Consider the following 19,342-nt stretch of genomic DNA (forward strand, 5'->3'; position numbering starts at 1 on the left):
ATGCTGTGCTTTCTAGTTCCGACAATGCAGTAATAACCAACAAGTAATCTAACCTAACAATTCCACAACTACTACCTTATACACACAAGTGTAAAGGGATAAAGAATATGTACATAAAGATATATGAATGAGTGAGGTACAGAACGGCATAGCAAGATGCAGTAGATGGTATAAAGTACAGTATATACATATGAGATGAGTAATGTGGGGTATGTAAACATAAAGTGGCATAGTTTAAAGTGGCTAGTGATACATGTATTACATAAAGATGGCAAGATGCAGTAGATATATAGAGTACAGTATATACATTTACATATGAGATGAGTAATGTAGGGTATGTAAACATTATATTAAGTGGCATTGTTTAAAGTGGCTAGTGGTACATTTTTACATAATTTCCATCAATTCCCATTATTAAAGTGGCTGGAGTTGAGTCAGTATGTTGGCAGCGGCCGCTAAATGTTAGTGGTGGCTGTTTTAAACAAGTCTGATGGCACTTTGAGATAGAAGCTGTTTTTCAGTCTCTCGGTCCCCTGCTTGATGCAACCGTACGGACCTCGGCCTTCTCTGATGATAGCTGGCGTGAACAGGCAGTGGCTGCGGTGGATTGTTGTCCTTGATGATCTTATGCGCCTTCCTGTTGACATCGGGGTGGTTGTAGGTTTCCTGGAGGCAGGTAGTTTGCCCCCGGTGATGCGTTGTGCAGACCTTCACTACCCTCTGGAGAGCCTTACGGTTGTGGGCGGAGCCAGTTTGCCGTACCAGGCGTGATTAACCCCAGCCCCGACAGGATTGCTCTCGAGTGTTGCATCTGTTAGAAGTTTGTGCAGTGCTTTTTGGTGACAAGCCGAATTTTCTTTCAGCCTTCCTGAGGTTGAAGAGGCGCTTGCGCACTTCTTCACAACGCTGGTCATGTTGCGGTGACCAATTCCCAGTGTTGGTCCGGTGAGTGATACCACCAAGGGAACTTTAACTTTCCACCTTCTCCACTACTGAACCCGTCGATGTGGATAGGGGGTGATCCTTCTGCTGTATTCCTGAAGTCACAATCATCTCCTTTGTTTTTGGTTGACGTGAGTGTGAGCGTTATTTTTCCTGACACCACACTCCGAGGGCCCTCACCTCCTCCCTGTAGCCGTCCGTCGTTGTTGGTAATCAAGCCTACCACTTAGTGTCATCCGCAACTTGATGAGTGAGTTGAGGCGGTGCATGGTCACGCACGTCGTGGTGAACAGGAGTACAGGAGAGGGCTCAGAACGCACCCTTGTGGGGCCCAGTGTTGAGGATCAGCGGGGTGAGATGTTGTTTACCTACCCTCACCACCTGGGGCGGCCCGTCAGGAAGTCCAGGACCCAGTTCACAGGGCGGAGTCGAGACCCAGGGTCTCGAGCTTGATGACGAGTTGGAGGTACTATGGTGTTAAATGCTGAGTGTAGTCGATGAACAGCATTCTCACATAGGTATTCCTCTTGTCCAGATGGGTTAGGGCAGTGCAGGTGGTTGCGATTGTGTTCGTCTGTGGACCTTATTGGGTCGGTAAGCAAATTGGAGTTGGGTCTAGGTGTTCCCGGTAGGGTGGAGTGATCAATTCCTCTTAGCACAAGCATTTCGCTACACTCGCATTAACATCTGCTAACCATGTGTATGTGACAAATAAAATTTGATTTGATTTTTAGCAACAAATTTAGCTACTTTAAAAAATGTATTTGGAACTTTTAGCAACTTTTGAAAAGTGACTTAAACGCTAAAATGCACGCATTTCCCCTCTAAATTACACAAAAACGATTTTCTCTGTCACACACACGTGCCTGGCTGCAAAAGTGCATTGTGAGTGACGTCAGCAGCAGGCGCTCAGCTCTTGCACGGCAGCAGAAGGCCTGCAGCAATTTCAGCAAATTGCAAATCATTGTTGGCTGACTGCAGCAGCAGTAGTACGGGTTCGACGAGCCAAACCCAATGAATATAGTTGGTCAAGAATGTTTGATATTGAACAGAACTTACAACATCAATCAACATGTCTCAATCAAAATTGTACAGACAGAAGTACAGAAAAGAGTGGGAGTCTGTACCTGAACAAATGTCAAATCATATTTTTTGCCGAGATGGCCAGTCAATTTGAGTAACGTTATTGTGTGTTCTACGTAATGACGCAGTTTTACGTTATCACGCAATGACATCACCACGTCATTTAGCAACTTTTAGCAACAAGTCAACCTGCCTCTAGCAACTTACCCTGAAAATGAGTTGGCAACACTGCATGTGACATACTGGTAGCATGGGTTGATGCAATAAAGTTAATGGGTTGATGAAGAAGCAGGTTACGGTCATGAACACAAGCATTTCACTACACCCGCAATAAAATATTCTAAATATGTGTATGCGACCAATACATTTAGCAAATGAATGTGCTAACTGTTCCTAGCAAGCTATCTTATCTAGCCAGACACTTTCAACAAAGGGCAAGAGCTCAGCACTTATCATTGCTTATTAGAAGTAAGTACTAACGCAATGATATGCATCAAACATCAAATAAACACCTTACCAACACCAGCTTGTTTTCTACAAAAGATCAAATCTGGATGATGTTTAGCCATTCTCGCGAACGGAGGGAATACGATAGTTATTTTGAATTTTCAACTTTGACCCACAGATACACGTGACATTTGAGCTTTGTATTTCATTTACGTTTAGTTTGTTTTTCGGATCATATCATTTTTATTTATTTCACGTTAGTTAAAATTACTATTGCTATGGACATGTCAGTGAATTAATCCAGCTAAATTCAAGGAGTGAATATTACATATGAAACGCACAGAATTCATCCCGTGGTAATTTTAGCTACATAAACAAAATATTAGATTAGACATTTCAGGGTTTCATTTGTGGCAGTCATATCGCATATTAGTTAAGAACAATATATTCTATATACATCTCTGAATTAAAAATCCGAGTAGAATCTATACCACCTCTATTTCTAAAACAACTTTACACGTCCGTTCTATTTTCCTCCAAAGACACGCGACTTTGACAGCTACGAAATCTGACGTCACCTCTGCTCGACACATCTTTGTCAGTGAACAAAATGGCGACCTACTGTCTTACCGTTGCTCGGCTCCAGGTAAGCGACAGTTTTTCACTAGTTTAATTGAATTTATGTGCCATCGATGTGTTAGAATTCACTCTCAAATACAAGTGAAAGCACATTGTATGTGAATCTTATGTATAGATCTGATGTTTGTTTGAGAGAGTACGATCAAATTCTTGTCGGCCACTGACCCAGGTCATCGTGTCCTGAGTTACCACGAAGCTCGCTAGCTAGCTTCGTCAAGGAGCTCAAGTTTGTCATTGACACACAAATATGGCTATTTAAAGACACTTGTAATGTGTACAATTTGATGAATATGCTCAACTTTAAGATGTTATCGCTCTCTATGTTATTTCAACCGAGGACACGTTTATTGATTGCAAGGTTAACGCAAGGTTAGGGTACATAGCAACCACACAGGGCGCTGGCAAGCACGACGCAGTCTGGCCAGTGACCAAAACAACACCGTTAGAATAGTGTCCCCCATAGAGGTGTCATTGAAACAGTTTGTCATACAACTGTCTAAACTGTTTTTGATATTTTGTGACTTTGCTCTCAAAGCCCAAAGGGAGGGATTGGACTTATGCTAAACTTCTTAGGCTCTTTTTACTTCTATTTTGATATGTTATAGATATTTTATTTTTATTTCACCTTTATTTAACCAGGTAGGCAAGTTGAGAACAAGTTCTCATTTACAATTGCGACCTGGCCAAGATAAAGCAAAGCAGTTCGACACATACAACAACACAGAGTTACACATGGAGTAAAACAAACATACAGTCAATAATACAGTAGAAAAAATAAGTATAGATAGGTGAGATAAGGGAGGTAAAGGCAAAAAAAGGCCACGGTGGTGAAGTAAATACAATATAGCAAGTAAAACACTGGAATGGTAGATTTGCAGTGGAAGAATGTGCAAAGTAAAGATAGAAATAATGGGGTGCAAAGGAGCAAAATAAATAAATAAATACAGTAGGGGGAGAGGTAGTTGTTTATATGTGTTTGCTGGTCCTAATATGGTTTCCTCCCCATACCTTTGAGTGACAGCACCTCCTTGTCGACATGGAAAGGCAAAATACAATTTCAATGATGTATATCTCGGCTGTTGTAGTCAGGGATTTTCATTGAAGGATCCATTTAGTTCTGATTATTGACTAAACATCTGCATTTGCCAGATACTTTTCTGCCTGATATTTTGTATTTCTAATCTGTTTGACCTTGAGTTAGAATCATTCTYTATGTGCTCAACAAGAAAATCTGTCCGTTTTTACTGACATTCGTACTTGACTTTTTTCTGTTAATAACTCTGACTTTGCTGATAGCTGCTTTATTGAGGAAAAATGTACTTACTGTGATTTTTGGTTGCCCCACCTAGCTAAATCTAGGCCCAAATGATTTTGATGTACAGGTTATTTTTTTCCATGTTGAATTAACTCTGTTGTCAGCTTGCCCTGGGCCAGGGTGTGCGGCGCCTGCACGTGTCTGCAGCCTTCAATGCCAAGGCCAAAGTTTCAATGAGCCGCTTTGAGCCCAGCAACTACGTCAGCTATGAGAAGCTCAATGAGAACGTCAACATTGTGCGCAAAAGGTCAGTCTACCCCTCCACCGTTTACATTAGCATGTGTCCCTGTTTCATTCCATGCTTACAGTGAGATGGCCTACAGGCCAGGGTGCCAGTCTGTTTCTGACTTAGCCAACTTCATTGTCTTGCCAAGGCAATGATGGGTCTGTAACCCAAGTTTTTTTCTGTTCAGTGTCAGCTGTACAATTAGAGCTATTTGTAGCACTTGGCCTTTATAGTAACTTAGCACATTCTCTGCCTTCCTCCCTTAAAGACTCAACCGTCCCCTCACTCTCTCTGAGAAGATTGTCTACGGCCATCTGGATGACCCTGTGGGGCAGGACATCGCCAGGGGGCATACGTACCTACGTCTGCGGCCGGACCGCGTGGCCATGCAGGATGCCACGGCCCAGATGGCCATGCTGCAGTTCATTAGCAGTGGCCTGCCTTGTGTGGCTGTGCCCTCCACTATCCACTGTGATCATCTGATCGAGGCTCAGATCGGAGGAGCCAAGGACCTAGCGAGAGCAAAGGTGAAAGGTCAGGGAAGGCCAGAGCAGGGGATGGATACAAAAATATATATTTAACTAGGCAAGTCAGTTAAGAACAAACTCTTATTTACAATGACGGCCTACACTGGCCAAACCCGGACGGCGCTGGGTCAATTGTGCTCCGCCCTATGGGACTCCCAATTACGTCCGGTTGTGAAAACAGCCTGGATTCTAACCAGGGTTTCTGTGGTGTCGCCTCTAGCACTGAGATACAGTGCCTTAGACCGCTGCGCCACTCGGGAGCCCCAGGAGAAGGTCGTCAGTCCTGGTGGCTGGATACAAGAATAGGGAATAATGTACCCGTAATAATATTTGGCCTTTTCTCTTGGTCCTTAGGACATTAATGCAGAGGTGTATAACTTCCTGGCCAGTGCTGGAGCCAAATATGGAGTGGGATTCTGGAAACCAGGCTCTGGCATCATCCATCAGGTACTGTAACAAGGCTACTCTGAAATGACACTGAAGTCACACATTTCCCTAGTGTTAATTGCTGGCAGTGCACTCACTTGATAATAGATAAGCTGTCCTTATAGAATTAAGTTCCTATAAAATGTTGATATGAATTTCATTATATATTCACATAAGATATTGCACCTTTTTATAATGAAGAGCAGAGCTATCTGTTTACTGTGGTAAGTGCCATAACTGACTCTTATCTCACCCATTCAGATAATCCTGGAGAACTATGCCTACCCAGGGGTGTTGCTGATTGGCACAGACTCTCACACACCCAATGGTGGTGGACTGGGCTCCATCTGCATTGGAGTGGGAGGGGCTGATGCTGTTGATGTCATGGCTGGCATCCCCTGGGAGCTCAAATGTCCCAAGGTAAGTGGGATTCCCAGTTTATATTGAACACATTCCTTTTTCCCCAGTCCTAGTAAATAGTACAGTATGATACTACATAAACCTCACTAAACCATGTTCTCCTCCTGTCAGGTGATTGGGGTGAAGCTGACAGGCAAGCTGTCAGGGTGGACGTCCCCCAAGGACGTGATCCTGAAGGTGGCTGGGATTCTGACTGTGAAGGGGGGTACTGGAGCCATTGTGGARTACCACGGACCTGGGGTGGATTCCATCTCCTGCACAGGTTTACTGCACACTGTATTGCTGTCATTATCTAACTAGGATAGTGACCAGCTGACCACCACTGCTCTTTGGTCTAATGTACTTCTGTTTTTCTATTTATGGTGTGAGGAGCACAATCATCAATCGGCAGTGTTTACTATCAAGCAACATTGTAGGACATTTTGTGKTTGTAGGAATGCCCATAGAAACCCCCAGCATATTGTGTGTTTTAGGAATGGCCACCATCTGCAACATGGGGGCTGAGATTGGAGCCACCACCTCTGTGTTCCCCTACAACCACCGCATGAAGACCTACCTGGAGAAGACTGGCCGCGGAGGTCAGTCCATGTCATCAAACAAGTCTGTCTGTGTGCGTGATGTGCAATTATCTGTCAGGTGATGTGCTGAATATGTTTGTGTGAAGTTCTGGGACTGCATCCCAAAAGGCACCCTACATAGTGCACTATAAAGGGAATAGGGTGCCATTTGGGACGCCCCCCTGGAAGGTTTGTCATTTCTTTATAAGAGATGCTTGATCCATTTATCCGACCCCGTTGCCCTCCCACTCCTCTCAGACATTGCTGCCCTGGCTGACGATTATGCTGACCTGCTGGTTCCAGACCCGGGCTGTGAATATGACTCGATTGTGGAAATCAACCTGGATGAGGTGAGTCCCCTCCCCTGCTCTTTCTCTCTCTCTCACACACACACACATMCATCCAACCTGACCCGTGCTATCTTTCTCTGTCCTTCCTAGCTGAAGCCCCACATCAACGGGCCCTTCACCCCCGACCTGGCTCACCCCATGGCAGACATTGGGGCCACGGCAGCGAAGAATGGCTGGCCCCTGGAGGTCAAAGTAGGTCAGTGCAGTCTTCAGATCTTTTTGACCTCACAGCTGGCCACTGCGTCTCACCACCATGTGTCTCTGTTCAGACCTTAATATTAATTGGCTATAACTGTGATATTACTATATTATTACTGTATATACTTTATCTGTCTTTAGCCTTATACACAGATGTATAGCTGTTCTATTCAATATGAGAAAGTAGACGTGCAGTGGGTGGCTGCTTAATCTGTCCCCTCCCCTCAGGTCTGATTGGCAGCTGCACCAACTCCAGTTATGAGGACATGGGCCGCTCTGCCTCCGTGGCCAAACAGGCCTTAGACAAAGGGCTGAAGTGCAAGGCCGCATTTACCATCACCCCCGGGTCTGAACAGATCCGCGCCACCATCGAGAGAGACGGATATGTGAGTCCCTGGTACCAGTAGATGGGAAGGGGATATGACCAGGGTTCGAACTGTAGGGGTGTCTGGGGTGCTGATCACTCCACCCAACAAATCAGGGCAACAGGATAACAGTTGTAAAATATTGTTGACATCCTCCTAAGTATCAAGGATGTTAACATTGGCCCAGCTCTGCTCTCTATTTTAAGGGCATCGCAAGTAGAGGGTTTGTAATTGGAGCTCTGGATGTTGAGATCCTCAGCAGGAATACTACTGCTGTGTCCTGGGCTCCTCCTGACTGGCCTACTGCTAGCTCCTCCTGACTGGCCTACTGCTAGCTCCTCCTGACTGGCCTACTGCTAGCTCCTCCTGACTGGCCTACTGCTAGCTCCTCCTGACTGGCCTACTGCTAGCTCCTCCTGACTGAAGATGTATGTATGTATGTTGTTCTGTAGTCCAAGATCCTCGGTGATGTTGGTGGAATGGTCCTGGCCAACGCCTGTGGACCCTGTATTGGACAGTGGGACAGGTAATAGTTGACTTACTCATTCATGTTCATTCTGTTGACATTAATTTTGAAGTTGAAAGTCTTCTATTAAAAGTGTCTTAAGATATTGCCTGCGTATCAAATGGCACCCTATTCCATATGTAGAGCAGTGCTTTTGACCATGGCCCAAGGGCTCTGGTCAAAAGTAATGCACTATATATGGAGTAGGGTGCTATTTGGGACAGTGGTAAGTTGATGTTTCTGTTCAGGCGTGACGTGAAGAAAGGAGAGAAGAACACCATCGTCACGTCTTACAACAGGAACTTCACCGCTAGGAATGATGCCAACCCAGCCACACACGCCTTCGTCGCCTCCCCTGAGGTACTGTTAAGACTGAATACACAAACACCAGGGTTTCCGTTAAGGAAATGTGGCACCGGACAATTGACTGGCAGCATTTTAATTTAACGGACATTTGAGAAATTTACCAGACGCATATGCATTGGGAGCATAACCTGATTAGGGCATCAATTCATGGTGCTYAGAATGACAGAAATCACATTAAGATTAGGGTTATTCCCTAACATCGAACTCGAGAACGGAAGGGTGTGCGTCCTTCTTACCAAATTCCAATGCGCACTTTTCCTCAGCCAAAATGAGTAAAAAAAAGACTAATGAACTGCAAAATCACTAGCCTATGTCAATCCCCCATAGTAGAAAAGTTGACATATTCTATTGGTCAGCTTATCATTCTGTGTGAGAAAGAAATAGCTTATTCCAAACACTCTGGGACATTTGTGGGATGATACAGTGCATTCTGAAACTATTCAGACCTCTTGACTTTTTTCACATTTTATGTTACAGCCTTATTCTAAAATTGATTAAATAGTTTTTTCCCTCAAAAAAAATCAAATTTACATAAGTATTTTACACTTTACTCAGTACTTTGTTGAAGCAACTTTGGCAGCGATTACAGCCTCGAGTCTTCTTGGGTATGACGCTACAAGCTTGGCATACCTGTATTTGTGTGAGGACGTGACGGATACCTGTCTCCCTTTTTTAAAATATATACAGTGTTACCTGACCCTCTGGCCCATCTACCTGTATGAAGTCATCGCAGTGCTAGCTGCGCCACCAGAGTCTCTGGGTTCGCGCCCAGGCTCTGTCGCAGCCGGCCGCAACCGGGAGATCCGTGGGGCGACGCACAATTGGCATAGCGTCGTCCGGGTTAGGGAGGGTTTGGCCGGTAGGGGTAGGGGTAGGGATCCTTGTCTCAGTATGTAAAAAAATGTAATAAAATGTATGCACTCTACTGTAAGTCGCTCTGGATAAGAGCGTCTGCTAAATGACTAAAATGTAAATGTAAAATGTAAAATGTATTTGGGGAGTTTCTCCCATTCTTCTCTGCAGATCCTCTCAAGCTTTCTCAGGTTGGACGGGGAGCGTCGCTGCACAGCTATTTTCAGGTCTCTACTGAGATGTTTGATCGGGTTCAAGTCCGGGCTCTGCCTGGGTCACTCAAGGACATTCAGAGACCTGTCCCGAAGCCACTCCTGCGTTGTCTTGGCTGTGTACATAGGGACGTTGTCCTGTTGGAAGGTGAACCTTCACCCCAGAATGAGGTCCTGAGTGCTCTGGAGCAGGTTTTCATCAAGGATCTCTCTGTAATTTGCTTCATTCTTCTTTCACTTGATCCTGACTAGTCTCCCAGTCCCTSCCGCTGAAAAACATCCCCACAGCATGATGCTGCCACCACCGTGCTTCACCGTAGGGATGGTRCCAGGTTTCCTCCAGAAGGTTCTCCCATCCCCACAGAGGAATTCTGGAGCTCATGTCAGAGTGACCATCGGGTTCTTGGTCACCTCCCTGACCAAGGCCCTTCTCCCCCGTTTGCGCATGCGGCCAGCTCTAGGAAGAGTGGTTCCAAACTTCTTCCATTTAATAATGATGGAGGCCACTGTGCTCTTGGCCCTTCAATGCTGCAAAACTGTTTTGGTACCCATCCCCAGATCTGTGCCTTGACACAATCCTGTCTCGGAGCTCTACGGACAATTCCTGTAGGACCTTATATAGACAGGTGTGTGCCTTTTTCCAAATCATGTCCAATCAATTGAATTTACCACAAGTGGACTCCAATCAAGGATGATCAATGTAAACAGGATGCACCTGTGCTCAAAAAAATTACCTGTTTTTGCTTTGTCATTGTGGGGTATTGTGTGTAGAGTGAGGATTTTTATTTAATCCAAAATTTGGAAAAGGGAAGGGGTCTGAAATACTTCCCGAATGCACTGTTTTCAAAATGCATACAGTCTCCAGCTCATTGCAAAGTGGTGTGACGCTGATATGCACTTGAATGGCGAATGGGAAGCATGCTTCAATTACCAGTTGAGAAATAAAAAAACAGCCGATTTGCATTTAGAATTGTTATGCAATGCTTATAAAAGCACAACAGCAGAAAGAAATGAGCTGTTTGAGAAGCTATAGCTGTCTGACAGATTTTCCACTCATAGGCTCTATATGTTTATGCTGTGCGCGTGTGATAAACACAACCACTAACAAAAATAGACACGAGCCAATTTAATTCCACGCAACCTATAGACCGATAAGCATGACATGTTAYATGTATTYCCATCAATGAATAGGCTAAAAAGCATTATTTTGCAATGCATTTCTTTTTTTTTCTGGCCAGCGCCAGTTAGGGACGTTGTCCTGTTGTATTTATCTTATTTTTTATTTTTTTTACAGGCTAATAGAAACCTTGACACACACACCGCTTCTTTGCTGATTCGCCTTCATACTGTTCTCACTCACTCCCATGATAGATAATGTACACTTGCTCTCACTGGTAAACACTACACACCACCAACTACTTTGTTCTCTCCTCCTCCAGATCGTCACAGCCCTGGCAATAGCAGGAACCCTGGATTTCAACCCCGAGGTTGACTACCTCACGGCCGCCAACGGAGAGAAGTTCAAGCTGGAGCCTCCCAGCGCAGACGAGCTGCCCAAGTTGGACTTTGACCCGGGTCAGGACACCTACCAGCACCCCCCTGCAGAGGGTGGATCCAAGCTGAGGGTGGACGTCAGCCCCACTAGCACCCGGCTGCAGCTGCTGGAGCCCTTCGACAAGTGGGCCGGCGGAGATCTGGAGGACCTACAAGTCCTCATCAAGGTCAGGGGTCAAAGGGGGAAAACTAGGGTCTGTTCAGGAGGGTGCAAAGTTACAGAACTTTCTGATTTTAAAAATATATTCCTGGTCAAACTTACTCTTTCTCGCATTCCACCATGCTCGCTCTCTCTGTCCATCCAGGTGAAGGGGAAGTGCACCACAGACCACATCAGTGCTGCCGGCCCCTGGCTAAAGTTCCGTGGTCACCTTGACAACATCTCTAACAACATGCTGATCGGAGCAGTCAACATAGAGAACGACGGCGTCAACAAGATCAAGAACCAGCTGACGGGAGAGTATGGCGGTGTTCCTGACGTCGCCCGCCATTACAAGGTTAGCTCCCCGGATGATGAACCTTGACCCCTGGCTCAAACAACATCCTCACTTGAGATTAAAAAGTGTACCCTCCTGAGTGGCGCAGTGGTGTAAGGCAGTGCTAGCTGTGCCATTAGAGATCCTGGTTCGAGTCCAGGCTCTGTCGTAGCCGGCCGCGACCGGGAGACCCATGGCCTAGCGTCGTCCGGGTTAGGGGAGGGTTTGGCTGGCAGGGACGTCCTTGTCCCATGGCGCTCTAGCGACTCCTGTGGCGGGCGCATGCACGCTGACACGGTCGCCAGGTGTATTGTGTTTCCTCCAACACATTGGTGCGGCTGGCTTCCAGGTTAAGCGGGCATTGTGTCAAAAAGTAGTGCGGCTTGACTGGGTCGTGTTTTGGTGGACGCACGGCTCTCGACCTTTGCAACTCCCATACGGACTCGGCAGCGATGGGACAAGACTGTAACTACCAATTGGATACCACGAATTTAGGGCTAAAAAAAGTGTACTTTTCGCTCCAATTTCCCTTTTGAAAGTATGCTGTGCGTGTCTCAGCCCTTTTTATAGATACAGAATACCCATAAACATTTGGCCATCAGTGTATGAAATGGCAATGAGTGACTTTAACCCTCCTGTTGTGTTTGTTTCATGTTAATTCATTCTGTGTTTCCGCTCCAAAATGATCGCCCCTTATAGCTGATTATAAATCCATAATAATACATATATTATCACCTAATGTTGTGTTAGATATTTTTATCAACTTAAGTTCTTGTGAACATTACAAGTTTTGAACTTCTATTTGCTATTTATGGCCTGTAGGCCTCATTGACCTGAGCTTATACAACTTGTTTTTGAGTAAAAAAAAWGTGTAATTTATGGATTATTTTGACTATAACAAATACTCAGATTAAATATATTGTGCTATTTATCACAGACTATTTTGTGTCAAAGTTTAACAAGGACTCTCTCCTCCTCACCAGTGTCATGATCAAAGATATGCTCAAGAGCCTCACATACAGTAAATTGTTTGGTCATTGTGCTGCCACAGAATGAATTTTGAGCAAGCCTTAAAAGCTTTATATACCTGAGCTGCGACAAAAGTTATATATATTATTARAACAATGTTGCAATTATTTGTGAGAATGCCAACGTGTGGTTCCCGTGGGGGAAAGATTCTATTGGGGAAAGGTTAACGTGGGGGTTACCATGGGGGAAAGGTTACCGTGGGGGTTACCATGGGGGAAAGATTCTATTGGGGAAAGAATAACGTGGGGGTTACCATGGGGGAAAGATTCTATTGGGGAAAGGTTCCCGTGGGGGTTACCATGGAAGCGGAGTGTGGGTGTGCTCAAACACACATGCATGTGGGGGTCTGGGAGTGGAAGTGTTGTCCATCTGATGAATGGGCATGTGCCTGAACTCAATTTTATACACTAAATGTAGTCTCACCCATTCATTTCTAATGACCGGTCATTTTTGACCAGGAACCCCACAGGTGTACAAAAGTTAAATAATAAAAATAAATAAAAATGAAAATCATAAACAAATTTTGTGTGTTCAGATGCCCTGCGTGAACAAAGTCATGGAACCTTATGACAATCAGATTAATTGAACTACATTTTTCAGAGAGAACTTCGGTCCAATTTGACCGGAACACAACAGGAGGGTTAATGGTTTCCCTGATGTGTTTSATCTCTCCCAGGCCAACGGTCTGTCGTGGGTGGTTGTGGGAGATGACAACTACGGTGAGGGATCCAGCAGAGAGCATGCCGCCCTGGAGCCCAGACACCTGGGAGGAAGATGCATTATCGTCAAAAGCTTCGCCAGGATCCACGGTAACTTTAAGCACAGGCCAAAAGGGACAGAGTGTGTGTTGTGTGCGTGTGCACGCCTTTAGAACATTGCAACTACATTGCTTCCTTCCCCAAATTCATTTTTAACATCCACCCAACTACAGGGATGCACAGTCATTGCTTTTTGGTGATATTCACCGGTTTGATCTCAAAATAGACCATCCATCGTATCGAAATCATTGACTGAGCCTCTGGGCTCGGCACAGAAAGTTAGATGTATGGAACATTAATTGTACCGTTTATCATAACTTAATGAATATAATGCATCAGCGATTCGTACTTCCTGCTACTTTCTGAAGTAATGCCTGTTTATTTGCACCTACAGTACCAGTCAAAAGTTTGGACACACCTACTCATTCAAGGATTTTTCTTTATTTTTACTATTTTTTACATTGTATAATAAGAGTGAAGACATCAAAACTATGAAATAACACGTGGAAGCATGTAGTAACCAAAAAAGTGTTAAACAAATCAAAATATGAGTTTCTTCAAAGTAGCACCCTTTGCCTTGATGACAGCTTTGCACACTCTTGGCATTCTCTCAACCAGCTTCATGAGGAATGCTTTTCCAATAGTCTTGAAGGAGTTCCCACATATGCTGAGCACTTTTTGGCTGCTTTTCCTTCACTCTGCGGTCCAAATCATCCCAAAACATCTCAATTGGGTTGAGGTTGGGTGATTGGAGTCCAGGTCATCTGATGCAGCGCCATCACTCTCCTTGGTCAAATAGCCCTTACACAGGTGTTTTGGGTCATTGTCCTGTTGAAAAACAAATGATAGTCGCTACAGAATGCTGTGGTAGCCATGCTGGTTAAATGTGCCTTGAATTCTAAATAAATCACTGACAGTATCACCAGTAAAGCACCATCACACCACCTCCTCCATGCGTCACAGTGGGAACCACACATGCAGAGATCATCTGTTCACCTACTCTGCGTCTCACAAAGACACGGCGGTTGGAACCAAAAATCTCAAATTTGGACTCACCAGACCAAAGGACAGCTTTCCACTGGTCTAATGTCCATTGCTTGTGTTTCTTGGCCCAAGCAAGTCTTTTCTTATTGGTGTCCTAGTAGTGGTTTCTTTGCAGCAATTCAACCATGAAGGCAGTCTCCTCTGAACAGTTGATGTGTCTGTTAATTGAACTCTGACACATTTATTTGGGTTGCAATTTCTGAGACTGGTAACTCTAATGAACCTATTCTCTGCAACAGAGGTAACTCTGGGTCTTCCTTTTCTGTGGTGGTCCTCATGASAGCCAGTTTCCTCAGAGCTTGATGGTTTTTGTGACTGCACTTGAAGAAACGTTCAAAGTTCTTGATATTTTCCAGATTGACTGACCTTCATGTCTTAAAGTAATGATGGACTGTCGTTTCTCTTAGCTTATTTGAGCTGTTCTTGCCATAATATGGACTTGGTCTTTTACCAAATAGGGCTATCTTCTGTATACCACCCCTACTTTGTCACAACACAGCTGATTGGCTCAAACGCATTAACCTCTCTTGGGCACGTGAGACGGTAGCGTCCCACCTCTTCAACAGCCAGTGAAACTGGTGGGTGCCAAATTCAAATACAGAAATACTCATTATAAAAATTCAGAAAACAAAACATATTTTACATAGGTTTAAAGATGAACTGCTTGTGAATCCAACCACGGTGTCAGATTTTTTAAATGCTTTACGGCGAAAGCATACATTACGATTATGAGAACATAGCCCACTAAACAAATCATTACAAACAGTAGCCAGCCAGCTAGAACAGTTACACAATTTAGAAATAGAGATAAAATTAATCCCTTACCTTTGATGATCTACATATGGTTGCAATCAGCAGACATTCATTTACTCAATAAATGTTCTTTTTGTTCGATAAAGTCTCTTTATACCCAAAAAMCTCAGTTTTGTTCGCACGTTTTCTTCAGTAATCCACAGGCTAAAACGCAGTAAAAACAGGAAGACAAAAAAATCCAAATTGTATCCGTAAAGTTCATAGAAACATGTCAAACGATATTTACATTCAAACCTCAGGTTGTTTTAGCCTAAATAATCAATAATATTTCAACCGGACAATAACGTCGTCAATATAAAATGTAAACAAGAAACGCACTCTCTCGGTCTTGCGCAGGAAAAAGCTCTGTGACACGGCAGGGTCCACTCATTCAGACTGCTCTTACTTCTTCATTTTTCAGAATACAAGGCTGAAACATTTTCTGAAGACTGTTGACATCTAGTGGAAGGCATAGAAACTGCAATTTGAGTCCTAAGTCAATGGATACTGTATTGGCATTGAATAGAAAACTACAAAACCCCCCCCAAAAAATACTTCCTGAATGGATTTTTCTCAGGTTTTTGCCTGACAAATCAGTTCTGTTATACTCACAGACACTATTTTAACAGTTTTGGAAACTTTAGAGTGTTTTCTATCCAAATCTACCAGTTATATGCATATCATATATTCTGGGCCCGAGATGCAGGCAGTTTAATTTGGGCATGCATTTCATCCAAAATWCCAAATGCTGCCCCCTACCCTAGAGAAGTTAAGAAGGAAAGAAATTCCACAAATTMACTTTTAACAAGGCACACCTGTTAATTGAAATGCATTCTGTTTGAGAGAATGCCAAGAGTGTACAAAGCTGTCAACTCAAAGGGTGGCTAATCTGAAGAATATTAAATATATTTTGATTTGTTTAACACTGTTTTGGTTACTACGTGATTCCATATGTGATATTTCATAGTTGTGATGTCTTCACTATTATTCTACAATGTATAAAATAGTAAAAATAAAGAAACCCTTGAATGAGTCGGTGTGTCCAAACTTTTGACTGGTACCGTATGATGTGTAAGCAGTTGGCATGCATAAAAAGTCATTTCTAAAGGCTTTTCCAGAACCTTCTCAATTAAATGTTGACTGCAAAGTAGGTCCTACCTGGCAGAATGATATCATTATGAATCTGGTGGGCTTTTGTTTTGTAGACTCTCCCATCCCCAGACCTCAAAATGTCTCCTGTTGTGGACTTATAACATYCAATTTAGTTTTTCTACCTTTTTTTTGTTTGTTTTGAAAACCTGAAGGGAAAAAAACTAATTTGGCAACAAAGATTTTATAGTTCCCTATGTCTTCCTGTYGGTGGAGACATTATAATTTCATGTCATGATAAACCTTAAGCGCCTAGGCCTCCTGAGTGGCACAGTGGTCGAAGGGACTATCGCAGTGCTAGCTGTGCCACTAGAGATACTGGATCGAGTCTAGGCTCTGTCGCAGCTGGCCGCAACCGGGAGATCCATGGGGCGACTCACAATTGGCGTTGTCCAGGTTAGGGGAGGGTTTGGCAGGTAGGGATGTCCTTGTCCCATCGTGCACTACCGACTCCTGTGCCGGGCGCAGTGCACGCTGACATGGTCGCCAGGTGTACGGTGTTTCCTCCGACACATTGGTGTGGCTGGCTTCTGGGTTAAGCGGGCATTGTGTCAAAAAGCTGTGCGGCTTGGCTGGGTTGTGTTTCGGAGGACACACGGCTCTCGACCTTCGCCTCTCCCGAGTCCATACGGGAGTTGCAGCGATGGGACAAGACTGTAACTACCAATTGGGGAGCAAAAGGGGGTAATGTACAAATATTTAAAAATAAATAAACAACCTTAATCGCTGACCCCCCCCCCATGACACAATTTTTGTGTCTTGTGAGTTGGAAAGTTAGGAGTATTCAGATTAACAAATGCATAATACACACTTAATTATTCTCTGAACTGGCAAATGGATTTTCTTGCAGTTCACAATGAATTTGTTTCTGTACAGGGRAAAAAAATCAATTTTGGGGGGGATCCTTACCAGTTTGCTTTCCTGCAGCTAACCTTTTTTCTTCTATCTGCAGAGACTAATCTGAAGAAACAGGGTATGCTGCCCCTGACCTTCCAGAACCCTGCTGACTACGACAAGATCCGACCAGATGACAAGATCTCCATCAAAGGACTCGCAACCTTCACCCCAGGAAAGGTGAGTGGCATTTACACCAATCTGTAGGCTTTAGTTTCAGCCCATCATGATCACATCTGATTTAACTAATCATGGTCTAAATTAGACTGTCCAGGATCCGAACCAGCCAGCTCCAGTGTTTAGGCTTGAAGTTTGTTTCCAGATAAGGTTCACCATGTATGTCTGTCTAACTTTGTGTTGCTGCCCCCTCCAGCCCCTGTCTGCAGTAGTGAAGCACAGTGACGGCAGCAAAGATGACTTCCAGCTGAACCACACCTTCAACGAGACACAGATCGAGTGGTTCCAAGCCGGCTCCGCCCTCAACAGGATGAAGGAGCTCCAGTAACTGGAGAGGGAGGAGGAAGATCTACGGATACAGGGGGAGGAGTGGAGAGGATGAGGGACACGGGTTAGGCAGAGATGGGGGCAGGTTTGCAGTGTTTAAAGACATGGGATGTGTTTCAATCTTGAACGGCTTCCTTTCCTCCTCTCCTTATGTTCGTTACCCTGATCTGAAGGTAAATGTTAATATGACTATCTGCTCCATTTAACCAATCAGTGATAAGTAGGGAAAGGAGGAGAGGAAACCATTTTTAAAGAGTATTGAGACATGGCCATGGTAAAGAATAAAAGCCACACCCCCCCCAGATTATATGAAGCTTCCGGTCCAGTCCAATCATCAACCACTGCATGTGTCATCCGCTGCCCACACTGTAGAGAGTCCAACACAACTTCTCATATGTAAGAGACATGTCTAACCTCGCAGTACAGACGACAGGAGTGCATAGACACAGACCAGTACTACTGTACAGTTTAAGGTAGTGTGAATTGCTGTAGTAGACTCAGATACTGTATACAAAGGAAGGCTTACCGCTTTTGAGACAAACACCAACACGTTCTTCTTTGAGTGGAACGGTAACCTAACACACTGCCAACTGCAGCTCCTCCAGTTATCACAGCTGTTCAAACAGTCCATCCAAACTGTAGTCGCTCACCAGGTCTCTGAGCTGCACCAGTCTAACGCTGTATCTGTCACAGGCTGCATGAGATATCTGCTTTAGTGATTGAGTGTTTGCTTTGTCCTTTCAGCTCCATCCACACCCTGTAAGCTGCTGTTAATTTTCTTGTAGAGTCTCAAAGACTAGAATACACAGAGACTGTGTTAACACACAGCAAACGGACATCTGTGTATGTATGTGTTGTCTATATATTAAATAGTGTGTATGCGTTAACTCTTCGTAACAACAGCCCCTCTCCATAACACCCCTGTGCTTTTGGATCTTACTGAGTATTACCACACTGGTCAAAGCTTCCAATATTTTAGAGTGATTGCTTATGTATTTTTCCTCTAAAAGCTTGGATGTGCATTAAAGTGGAGTTTTGCTCCTGTTTTTGTATTTCGGTCTCCTCTGGAGAAACGTGTTATTTGGACTACCAGACTCTTTCGTGCTGTCCTGTGTATTTTTGAGTGCCTTTTTTTTTATTTTTTGGGGGGGGGGTTACGTTAGGGTGCAGAGTTTGTCCTGGTCAGGGAAACTCCTGGCCCTTGTTATGTGTTTTTCATTGTGTCTTTATCACAGAACTGAACCCCTGTGTCAAAGCTAGATACTGCTGGACCAGTGGTTCCCAACCAGGGGTACTCCAGGCAGAGAGCGATTCAGTTGGTGGTACAGTAACCGAAAAAGGTTGGAAACCACTGCACTAGACAACTCCCATTGCTTGGCAGTGAATGGAACTCTCTCAAACACACTAACTCTGCCTAGAAACATTTCAACAATGAATTACACATTTTGTATGAGWTTCTGTAAAGTTATAAACCACATTGAAATATTGACTCCAGCAGCAACTTTCTGAGTCTGTTGTGGTGTGTTCTGCTTTGTAATAATCTCCATTGTATATCATCACCACTCCCCTCCTGTCTACAGTATGAAACGTGTCTGGATCATGTATATTTAAATATTTTTTGTTTTCCAGTTTTTTTTCTCTGATGTTGAATAAATTAGTGTTATTCAGTCACGATGGGTTGTAAAATAAACTGACATTTCAATGAATATAGA

The 19,342-nt window shown here is 44.1% G+C and overlaps 2 protein-coding genes across 2 annotated transcripts in view; one reads left to right on the forward strand and one right to left on the reverse strand.

Annotated features, from left to right (window-relative positions):
* Positions 1 to 2,651, reverse strand: part of LOC111977754 (PHD finger-like domain-containing protein 5A) — a 16,665-nt gene extending 14,014 nt beyond the window's left edge. Inside the window, exon 1 of the mRNA XM_024007353.2 lies at positions 2,543 to 2,651. Coding sequence (XP_023863121.1) covers positions 2,543 to 2,594 — 52 coding nt within the window. The 5' untranslated portion in view covers positions 2,595 to 2,651. The remainder of the gene's footprint in view (positions 1 to 2,542) is intronic.
* A 364-nt stretch (positions 2,652 to 3,015) lies between these two features.
* On the forward strand, positions 3,016 to 19,342 carry LOC111977741 (aconitate hydratase, mitochondrial). The gene is made up of 17 exons (XM_024007323.1): positions 3,016 to 3,118; positions 4,531 to 4,673; positions 4,921 to 5,179; positions 5,534 to 5,626; positions 5,867 to 6,025; positions 6,137 to 6,287; positions 6,499 to 6,603; positions 6,841 to 6,932; positions 7,023 to 7,128; positions 7,359 to 7,516; positions 7,948 to 8,021; positions 8,249 to 8,360; positions 10,870 to 11,151; positions 11,290 to 11,481; positions 13,166 to 13,298; positions 17,185 to 17,306; positions 17,500 to 19,342. The coding sequence occupies exons 1-17, from the start codon at positions 3,083 to 3,085 to the stop codon at positions 17,629 to 17,631; spliced, it is 2,349 nt and encodes a 782-aa protein (XP_023863091.1). The 5' UTR covers positions 3,016 to 3,082; the 3' UTR covers positions 17,632 to 19,342.

The sequence above is a fragment of the Salvelinus sp. IW2-2015 genome, linkage group LG18, assembly GCF_002910315.2.
Source record: "Salvelinus sp. IW2-2015 linkage group LG18, ASM291031v2, whole genome shotgun sequence".
NCBI lineage: Eukaryota > Metazoa > Chordata > Actinopteri > Salmoniformes > Salmonidae > Salvelinus > Salvelinus sp. IW2-2015.